Source organism: Syngnathus acus, chromosome 20, assembly GCF_901709675.1.
Source record: "Syngnathus acus chromosome 20, fSynAcu1.2, whole genome shotgun sequence".
In the NCBI taxonomy this organism is placed as follows: Eukaryota; Metazoa; Chordata; class Actinopteri; order Syngnathiformes; family Syngnathidae; genus Syngnathus; species Syngnathus acus.
Window position 1 is genome coordinate 358,646 of NC_051104.1, and position 11,355 is coordinate 370,000.

The 11,355-nt window shown below is 43.5% G+C and overlaps 1 protein-coding gene across 1 annotated transcript; it reads left to right on the plus strand.

The window, feature by feature from the left end:
* Nucleotides 1-1,997: 1,997 nt before the first annotated feature.
* On the plus strand, nucleotides 1,998-9,281 carry fbxo15 (F-box protein 15). The gene is made up of 10 exons (XM_037280397.1): nucleotides 1,998-2,250; nucleotides 2,514-2,618; nucleotides 2,995-3,153; nucleotides 3,385-3,418; nucleotides 3,965-4,209; nucleotides 4,274-4,403; nucleotides 5,510-5,592; nucleotides 6,035-6,180; nucleotides 6,258-6,382; nucleotides 7,727-9,281. Exons 1-10 carry the CDS (start codon nucleotides 2,174-2,176, stop codon nucleotides 7,991-7,993), a joined length of 1,371 nt encoding a protein of 456 aa, XP_037136292.1. The 5' UTR covers nucleotides 1,998-2,173; the 3' UTR covers nucleotides 7,994-9,281.
* Nucleotides 9,282-11,355: the final 2,074 nt, after the last annotated feature.

Consider the following 11,355-nt stretch of genomic DNA (forward strand, 5'->3'; position numbering starts at 1 on the left):
TGTGTGTGTGTGACGAGAGGAATCAAAGGGGATCAGATAAGCATGAAGCTGCAAGCAAGATTACAGCCGGGGTGTCTCTTTTTTTAAGGCAAGGGCTGCTTGAATATTTATAGATCGGCAAATAGATGAAGACCAATATGTCGGCTTTTTCTGGCATGAATGGGATTTTTATCCATGTGAGGAGGAAAAAATATATATTTTAACGACGTGCTGTGATTTGGGGCTTGAATCAAAGCGGGGGTGTTTTTTTTAAAAGCTTGGGAAAAGTACACTTTGCTTATCAAGGTTTTGGAGGAACACGGATAATCTCGATACACAAGCCTCACGGTGTCCTGGTGCAAAGCTGCGTGTAGCTTGCACAGCAAAGAAAAGGGAATTTTGGGCTTAATTGCAGCAGGACCTAGCCTCTCTCCCTCACTCAACCCGATTTGACAAACATTGCGCTGTCAGAGTCGACTGCCAAACCATGCGGAAGAGTGACATCAGGTATCCAAGAGCCACAACTGGCCCCGTGGCCTTCAAGGACACGTAGCAAGAGGAAAACATCAAATGTCAAGTACCGGGGACATGCAAGCAAAAGGGATGTGGCCTATGTGGCACTAACATACCAGAGGCAGCCATTGCCCTAAAAGAAGCCGCGCATCCTTCAGGAAAGCTGATTGGCCAGACTGACGACCGCGTTACGTTTATTTTTCTTGACAGCTAGCAGTGCCTACTGGCTTCCAGGAACGGCGAGGTCGATGATGTGCCGGCTCTTAAAGCCAGCCATCTGCCTTTTTTGTATACGTGTGAGGGAAAATGACTCAGCCTTTTGTGTTTCTTTCCAGCTCCTTTTTTTTTTTTCCTTCATGCAATGAGTCCACATAGAGGTCATATGTGACGTGATGACACATTATTCCCTTTGGTTGTTTCCGACATATTGTCTGGTGTGTGTTAATTGCAATCAGATGCAATCAAAACATCACGCATTAACAAGCATTACTTTAATGTCGGCACGCCCCTCCAAATCCATCTGTCCTCCCATCCATCTGTCAACTATAAATATCTGCATATAATAGGCCGAAACTCACATTTTGAATTAGCCCGACTTCTCATCTTAGCCTGAAAGGAACCCTTTAGTGGAGTTATCGTGTCATATGTCTTTCATCACTATGTGTGAGCTCCTTACGACATCAGCATGACCACTTCCTCCCAGGCGATTTGAAATTCAATGTGTGCCACTGTAGAGGTGATACACTAATTGAGTCAAGCTTTCTCACTCATATTATTGTGTGTAAAAATATTTCATTCGTTTCTCCGCTCGCCCTCGTTAATGACATGACAAGCATGACCTTGACTGTAAGTCATGAATAGATGGAACTACAAGAGAGCACCATGCTACCAAAATACACCTGACGATTACATGAGGCAACTGATCCACGTCGACTCTGCTTACCTTTTGTCTTTAGTTTTTTTGTTTTACTCACCCACGCCCAGAATGTAAACAATAGAATGCCTTCTCTGGCTGATTTCGCCATAAGTTTGACATAAATTTCCAGGCAGTGTTGTCCAGCCACTAAACCATCTCTTGAAACACTCAGTGGTTCCCTAATAATAAAAGTAAGAGTAATTATGGAACAATGTGCACAGAAGGACTCACTCACAGTTATTTTTTCTGAACAAGGCAGAAAACAAAATACAGTATAGTCTTGAATAATAGGCAGGCGAGAACCAGCAGTTTGTATACAAACATTAAAAGACATTTTTCCAAAATAGATGTCATTTTTCTTCAAGCATTTTCTAGCTTACCTGATACGTTCGGTTTTTCAACTTTGCTACATTCGTTCATACAAATATTTCCGCTCTGCAAGAACAAACAATTTTTCGAAACGATTGCGTGGAGGCTTACTGTTCTTATTTTCAATTCTCATAGTTTGTCAAAGCTTTCTTAATTGTAGGCGGAAGTCTGTCTCATGACCCGGAAATGAATGTCGGCCAATTAAGGGCGTTGCTACGGCAACAGGACGCAGATGTTTGACGTCATCGTTCAGTGGGTTTCTCTTCCACCTTTAAGTTCATAAAGACGCTCGGTCAAACTTTTAAAGGTAGTGTGCGACGAAATGTTTCCACACGCTCATCGACCAAACTTTATGTGGTAAACGTATTGCTTGAAGTAGGTGCGACAAGTGCGAACATGTTAGCATCGAAAGCAACGAAGCGTCAACGAGCAAGCGAACGCTCTCGAGCCTCCCTTCGAAACTTTATCGAAAGGTAACATGCACGTTTTTCTCAAATGTTTTTGACTGAGAATCGGATTACTTGTGCCAATACTGTCTACTGAAAATACGAATTTTCAAAGTAAAGCTCCACTTGTTTATATTCACATCACGTGGCATTTTTTCGTCATTTTATACAGTCAAGCAGATAACTGCCAGTGACAGAAAATAACAACAGGAAGAACAGCAAGTGGCATAAAAACACCTTTTTTTTTTATGTTCCCCTCCCGTTTTTGATATTATGGTACTTTTTTGTAGACTGCCATATGAGATCCAGAATAAGATCCTGTCCTACTTGGATGCTGGCACACTAATCTGCATCAGCCACGTTAGTAAGACCTTCTATCAACTTGCCAATGATGAGTAAGTATCATCACACACACATTGCATTAAAAGGCACCAATGTTACAAAACCACTCCAAAGCCAGGAAAAAGCCAGGTCGGTGGAACCTTTGCAGAGATAATTAGAATTCAACTCCGCAGCTTCCTCCAGATCATAATTATGATGTAGGCTATTTCCATTATATGACATCAGTGTCATTGCTAATTTAGTGCCAATTTCAGATATAGAGCCGTTATGTGCATGTTGGTGTTAGTAGGAACATTGCGGACGTGAAGACTAGATTAGAAGCTCCACGTTATGTGCTCGGAATGAGCAAAAAGCCTTTCATTAGATAATTCTACAAATGATACTTTTGACATTTCTCAAACATTTCTCGTGTTGATACAATTAACGCAAGGTATTACGGAGGAATATATACAAGCGGCAGCTGATGAAGAAGGCAATGAAGATGGTTGGGGAGATGCTGGAGATGACCACTTTGGAGTCTCAGGATCAACCTTCGGGTTACTGGAAGCTCAGTTATTTGAAAGCTCTGAGTGCGTGGAATCAGAGCGAGTAAAATGCACGTTCGAGTCAGCCGTCACACGGGTTTGCCTCAGCACGCAGTTGAGATACTTCGGTAATAGCACCGCACAATGGTTGTCACCTTCAAGTCACAATTGTGGAATGCACTTCCATTTTGACCGAAAACATCCAAGGCTCCATTTTATACACTCAGAATGAGCAAAAAGCAGGTTCCGCTCAGTCCCTCGCAAACTCTGCTGGCTTTTTACAATCTCTGATTAGGCACTCCATTTTGACTTCCACGCCGCTCGCTGTGGTACAGAGGGGAAGTAGAAATAAGTGTTTTCCTCTCAGAGGCTGCCTGACTTGTTGAAATAAATGACTTCCCCACACCCCCTCCTGACCTCTCATCTCCAACATATACTTTTTCTCTCTAAGTCAGACATTTCCCCCCCGTAGGGCTTTGTCTGTTTGAGACACTGGGGGGGGGGTGCGATTTACCTTGCTAATAAGCATTTCAGAAGACATCACACACACAGACAACGGCGGGCCAAATCCCCTGGGTCATCTCGGTCCTCGCGGGCTGTTCTAGTTTTTTTTTGCTTTTGTTCCTCCCTCAGCGAGGCACCAGTTAAATCGCAATAGGGACAATCCCGAGTCTCAGTTTAGACTGAAATACACCAACAAATTCATCCGAGCAGCTGCGGCTTTATGTCACGATTGTAGTTTATTCCATTAACAAACTGGCCGAACGTTTCTCGGCTGCTGATAAAACAAACACAATAGCCGTTAAACGCTCGGTCGGGCGAGTTGGAAATGTGCTCGCGGAACAAATGACTGCAAATATTTTGCCTGTCCTTAGATCCAGAGGGAGTTAGTAAAAAATGTATGCTTTATTATCTTACATAGCAGACATGTAACCTGGGAGCTGACGGTCATGGACAAATCCAAAAAAGAAGCCACATACGATCTGGCCTGGTTCCAGTTCTTTGAGACCTCCATGGTACTGTGCTGGAACGGAAGCCTCTGGCCCGACTTGGATCAGATTTCCACCATTCGGCTCCACGGCGTCCGCAGAGTTGCCCTCGCCTGCCCCGGACTCAAGGTGTAAGACAGTCGAGGTCAATTGTCGTATCTGTGGAGTTAATTAGAGTTTTCCGTGTGCTGACAGACCCGGTTGGAGATCCCTCATGGATGTGGTGGACATGGAGCGTGCGATCAAAAACATGCAGGACTTCGGCCAGGACCACCATGTTGAATTGAAGCTGGTAAAGTCTGACATGGTGGTGGGGCTTTGGAAGGTAATTAAGCAACGCTCCATCATGGCGTATCAATATATCAATATAAAGTGAAGCACTCGACCCAAATGTATCATTTTCATTTATTGGACAAGCAACTCTGCAGTCAGATAAGCACCAGCATGTGCTGTGACACTTCAAATAGTAGCCTGAGAGTGAAAATTTCTTTCGACCTAATAAGATCAGGAAGTTCTAGGTGTTAACTATATCACACCCCCTTTTCCGGCTTTCTGTTATTTTTTTCTTTCACTTCTAACACCCTCCAAAGCTGGCCAATTGCGCGGTTGCCTTCGTCTTCCCGCCAATTATTCAGTTTCTGTACTTCTCACAGGAAACAGTGACGCAGGAAATTTAAATCGATTAATCGACAACAAATCGATTATCAATTTCGAGTAATCGTTTAGAGACATCTTCTGATTTCAGGCATTCAAAGGTAATAATAATTCTTTTATTTCTCGAGTCTGACATGAAATTAGACCGATTTTATCTTTTGCATTCAATCAAAATTTGACATTTGCAAACATCTGCTTTTTGGAAAACAATGACAATTTTTCCTATGATATTGCTTAACTGTTTTTTCGTTTTTTTTCATTCACAAAATAATACCAAATAACCCAAAAATATCGGGGAAAATGAATACACTTTAAGACAAATAAAATTGTATTCGATTAATCGATAGAATAATCGATTCTAAAAACATTTGATGCTCACAGTCCTACCTGTGACCATGTTAAGTGAACAAGAAAAAAAATACCAAATGTTGCTTTACCTCAGTTTTTGTCAGGACAATGATGATGATGATGATAGAACTTTATTCATCCCACAGCGGGGAAATTTACTTGTCACAGCAGCGCATTCGAGTGCAAGAATACAAGTGCCAAAATTACAAAAAAGGATAAATAACAGACAAGGACAAAGACAAGTGCCGCTAGTAGAGACGAAACACAATTCTATCAGGTGCCATGCATGTTGTAGAGTCTGACAGCAGAGGGAATGAAGGACCTGCAGAATCGTTCCTTCCTACACCGTGGGTGTAATAGTCTGCTGCCAAAGGAGCTGCTCAGGGACCGCACAATGATAATATAACAATACCGATTTTGTGTTCACAGGAGCAAGGCAGCGTCGCCTTTGTCACATTCACCCTCCACTTGTATAGGCTGCTGGAGAGAAGTACCCAGGGAAGCTCTCTTAGGTAGGCGCCACATGTTCAAAGTGTGTCACCAGCAAATGCAAGTGACAGCGTTCATTCCCGGGGTGATCCGTCTTTGATGCTCTGCTCGCTGATGCGTCGCTGGCACTTCCACTACCACGTTGGTTGTTATCTTGTCAACATTCTGCCATTTTCCCCCCTTTTTTCTCATTTGTCCGCATCGGCTTCGGCTCGCCGTGCTAAATCTGCCGTTTCCCTCAGTCTGTCATCAGCGAGGACTAAAAGATAGAATGGATTGAAATCTGGTCAACTGGACGAGGCCTTAAATTTGTACGACAAACGAATCTCAGTGAAATGTCAGCCATATTTTTATTTTTTTAAACACAGGGATATTAACGCTTCATAAGTGTGCTCGCAGCCCCCTCTAGTGGCGATATTTAAGAACACATTTAATATTCCTTATGAATTATTTTCCTTTCAATAGTCCCCACGTGGAGCCCATGGTCCAAGCCCCGTTTGATGACATCGACCATGATTACGGTCTCCATGGTTACCAGCTCCACATCGCTCTCCACAGCACTGAATATGAGATTATGTCTGGAAGTTTCCCTGAGTTATTCTGCCGAAGAGGTAATACTAGTGAAATATATGGCCAATTAAAAAAAAAAAAATGTATCTGTTGATTGTGAACATCACCTATCTTTCAGATGAGATCTGCAACGGCCATATCCAACTCATTGCCGTTCATGACAGCCGCTTATCACAGCATGTAGCTTTGTCAGGAAACGTCACCCTGCCCTGGAGGTGCGAGGCCCTGCGAGGTGAAGTAAAGGTACCACTTACGTAGTTAGAAGACTTGAAATCCAGTCATCTACGTACATCTTTTTGTTTCCGTGACGACGGGGTCAAATTAGGAGTGAGTGAGTTTCGTGAAATCCACAAATTTGCCAAACGTTTTAGTGGGTGCCAAAGCTAACGCTGCTATTCCGCGAGCTAACGCTCGTCTGCACTAACAGTGTAGTTTTGGAATCATGCATCGCAAAGATGACTAATCGCAGCATATTTCGCACAGTGAATTTAAACAAATGGCCCTGTGTGATGGATGTGGTATCGAGGGAAGTGAGGGGTGGATTACCATGAGAGCTGCTCTACGTGGATGACCTGGTATTGATGGCTCACAGTCGAGAAGACCTAGCTAGGAAGCTTGCGGCCTGGAAGACATGCCTGGAAGTGAAAGGAATGAAGGTGAATGCGGCAAAATCAAAGGTCATGGTCGGTGGTGCTGGCCTGGGAGTGATACCGCAGTCAGGAGCATGGCCATGTGGAGTTTGCGGGAAGGGAGTGCAAGCTAACTCTATCCGGTGCAAGGGTTGTCAGAGATGGGTACACCGGAGATGCAGCGGAGTAAAAGGCAGCCTACTAGCTGCAAGTGAGACCTTCCAATGCAAGCGGTGCAGGGGAGAAGTCGCCCAAGCAGACCCAGCTGAGCAAGAGGGGCTCGTAGTAGATGGGGAGATGTACGAGGTGGTGGACCTTGGAGACATGCTTAACGCTGATGGGGGGGTGGACCTAGCAGTGACCACAAGGGTGAGAAGCGGGTGGAAGAAATTCAGGGAACTCATGCCCTTCTTAACATCTAAGGCCCCATCCCTGAAGATGAGAGGCCAAGTGTACTCAGCCTGCGTCAGAAGTAGTATGACGTACGGAAGTGAGGCATGGGCTCTGAAAACAGAACACGAAGACAAACTAAACAGAGCAGAAATGAGGATGATCAGATGGATGTGTGGTGTGTCAATGAGGGAGGAAAAGACCAGTGCAGAGCTGAGAAAGAAGATGGGAGTGGAGGCCATAGTGAATGTGGTGAGGAGAGGCAGACTGCGATGGTACGGACATGTAGTGAGGAAGGACGAGAATGACTGGGTGAAGAAAGTTATGTCGTATAACGTAGAGGGAACAAGACCCAGTGGCCGACCTAAAAAGACCTGGCAGACGACCGTGGCAGCCGACATGAAGGCACTCGGCATCAACCACGAGATGGCCATGGACCGTTCCCGGTGGAAGAAAGCCATATCGAGAACCCAGTCCAACCCAGCGGCGCCTGGAAAGCGGACATTAAACCGATGATGATGATGATGGCCCTCAAGTCCATTTTTATCATTTGTCTTCTCTTCATCAGAATGGCTGTATCATGATTCTCACTCTTCTCAATGAGGGCGACAAACCCTTTTGGTGCGTCAGCTCACCGGTTGCCACAAAGCATCTCGAGAAGCCCTATTCACTGTATTACGCCGCCCAACACTTCCAAATCCACTATCAGGATTCTGAGGGTCAAGTGTTGATGAAATTTGGACAGATGGACCCGCAGGAACCGTTTTTCCTTGTGAGTTTAGTCGTTTATTTGACAACCGATAAAGTCAACAAGCACTTCCAACAAGAATTCTGAACATGTATTGTTTGATATTAATTGGATTGAATTTAAATCATATTCAGTTTTCTGAGCGAGTGTCATGCTCGCCTTGGAAAAAAAAAATATTCTCCAATGTTGGGGCTGATGATTACAGACAATATATAATATAAATCTTTGAAAAAAAATACACGACGCTTTATTAAAAGCATCTCTGGCTAATTTTTGTCCCCTGTGAAAGAGCAGACAGTCCTTTTATTGGAATCAAATCAAGAAATGCTTTTTGGAATATGTGCCTGTAAATTAACGAGGTTCAAAAGCATGACGTCTGAGCATTGATCACTCGGGAAGCCCCACCACTCCATCAAATCATCTCTCCATTGTAAGGGCCATTAATGCAACACCCATTAACGATGTTAGCCGTCAATTTTCTTGGGCTATCTTTAATATCCATTTAGCCATGAGTGTCAAAAGTAAATGGAAATATGTCGAGAATTTCTGGCATCCGGCAATTTAATATTAGGGCATTAACTCGGAGAGCCGCCAAATGACTTGAAAATTGCCGAGTCATTGTTTTTTGAACGGTGATGTACTTTTGGTGACATTTGTTTATTTGATTTAAGACGTGGCGGCTATGAACATGTCATCACAATGTGTTGTATATTATGAATGGTAATATTTGTCACTCTGTAAACATACTTTGAGTGTACATTGTGATAAGAAGCTTCATTGTCCATCGTAAAAAAAACATACATAGAATATCATGCACATCAAATTAGTTGTAACAGTTTAAGCACTATAGAAAATGGATGGCTTGAATCTTTTTTTAATTTTAATTGGAACCATAGCTTATTAATGGATGGTGAAAGTGACCACACGAGGACAGTAAAGCACCTTTTGGCTCTCTTATAGAGTGATGGAGGAATGGATAGTCAGGCAGACCTACAGACAGACAGAGATAGAATGTCAAGTCAGTTGCCATGGTAACATGTGATGCATTTTTGACTTCCTGAAACTGGGAATCAAAAGTAAGATGGAGGCCCGCAGCAATAATGCTCAGTTTGATTTTGAGAAGTGTCCATTAGCATTTCCTCAATTATGCATTTCAACCTTGGTGAGTATAATGTCGACCCCTTATGAATTCACTAGTGTCAATATTCTGCTTAGCTCATTCGTTTCAGATCAGAGCACACCAGGTTTCTCCAGGTGCTACATGCAAGGATGAGAATTTTCCGCAGATCCGCGGATTTCCGTGGTTTTTTCCGTCGAAAATATTTTCGTGAATCGTGTAAATCCGTTGAGAAAATATAGTATATTTTTTTATATATGGGGGTAGCAGGCAACGTTAGCCTCGGCGACTCGCGAGCATTCCCCCGCCCGCCGCGAGGGCATACAGGACTGTCTCAGAAAATTAGAATATTGTGATAAAGTTCTTTATTTTCTGTAACGCAATTAAAAAAACAAAAATGTCATACATTCTGGATTCATTACAAATCAACTGAAATATTGCAAGCCTTTTATTATTTTAGTATTGCTGATTATGGCTTACAGCTTAAGAAAACTCAAAAATCCTATCTCAAAAAATTTGAATATTTCCTCAGACCAAGTAAAAAAAAAAGATTTATAACAGCAAAACAAAATCAAACATTTCAAAATGTCCATTAATGCACTCAGTACTTGGTTGGGAATCCTTTTGCACGGATTACTGCATCAATGCGGCGTGGCATGGAGGCAATCAGCCTGTGGCATTGCTGAGGTGTTATGGATGCCCAAGATGCTTCAATAGCGGCCTTTAGCTCATTTGCATTGTTGGGTCTGTTGTCTTTCAGCTTCTTCTTCACAATACCCCACAAATTCTCTATGGGGTTCAGGTCAGGAGAATTGGCAGGCCAATCGAGGACAGTAATGCCATGGTCAGTACACCATTTACTGGTGGTTTTGGCACTGTGGGCAGGTGCCAGATCATGCTGGAAAATGAAATCATCATCTCCATAGAGCTTTTCAGCAGACGGAAGCATGTAGTACTAGTAAAATCTCTTGGTACACAGCTGCATTTACTCTGGATTTGATGAAACACAGTGGACCAACACCAGCAGCTGACATGGCTCCCCAAATCATCGCTGACTGTGGGAACTTCACACTGGTTTTCAAACAACTTGGATTTTGCTTCTCTCCAGCCTTTCTCCAGACTCTGGCGCCTTGACTTCCAAATGAAATACAAAACTGGTTTTCGCCTGAAAAGAGGACTTTGGACCACTCTGCAACTGTCCAGTGCTTCTTTTCCATAGCCCAAGTCAGACGCTTCTTCCGTTGTCTTGAGTTCAGAAGTGGCTTGACCATGGGAAAACGGCTATTGTAGCCCATTTCCTGGACACATCTGTGAACAGTGGCTTTTGATACCTGGACTCCAGCTTCATTCCACTGTCTTTGAAGCTCCCCCAAATTCTGGAAGCGACTCTTCTTCACAATGCTGTTAAGGCTGTGGTCGTCTCTCTTGGTTGTCAGCGTTTCCTGCCACATTTCCCCCTTCCAACAGACTTTTTGTGGATGTGCTTTGAAACTGCACTGTGAACAGCTTGCTCTTTGAGAAATTTATTTTTGTGTCTTACCCTCCTGATGGAGCGTGTCAGTGATGGTCCTCTGGACAGCAGTCAGATCAGCAGTCTTCCCCATACTTGTGATTTAGTTTACTGAACCAAGCTGAGTGTTTTTCAAGGCTCAGGAAACCATTGCAGGTGTTTCGAGTTAATTAGACGATTCAAGTGATTAGTTGAATACCCTACTAGTATACTTTTTCATGATATTCTAATATTTTGAGATAGTGTTGGATTTTGTCCACAATTTAGGGAGCGCGCTATCTGCGCCTCACGGCAAAAGCCATTGCCAATCACCTGTTATCCAATTTACTCACTGCGTGCTCGTTTGATTTCTTCAGATTTTGGAAAATGCTAAGACACTGAAGCAGAAATTAGACTTACACAGGTTGGTTGAGTTCAATCACAATTCTTGTTAAGAAAGCTCTGTTTTCAGGAAAGTACAATACAGTGCTGGGCCTTTCGTGCGACCATGCTCAAGAGCAGAAAGTCTCCATTCAGAAAAGGCAATGTTCAAGGTTCTTTGCTCAGCTTATATTCAGTTGCACATGCCAGTAAGGGCCGAGTTTGATGGGTGATGAATCTTTGGGGTGGGGCAAGTTCGCAGTAGAGTTTGATTCCATGGGAGTGAGTGCTGGTTCGGTGAGAGCTGGTTCCGTGGGGTTGGGTGCTGATTATGGGCGATTCGATGTGTGTGGGCGCTGTTGTTTTCCTTTCCGTCTTTCAGCCTTGACGATCATCTTTGGCCGGGTTCTTGGCTGTCTCCCTCTGGCACCTGCTGGTTTTATCTCTAAGTGACCTTCCTGT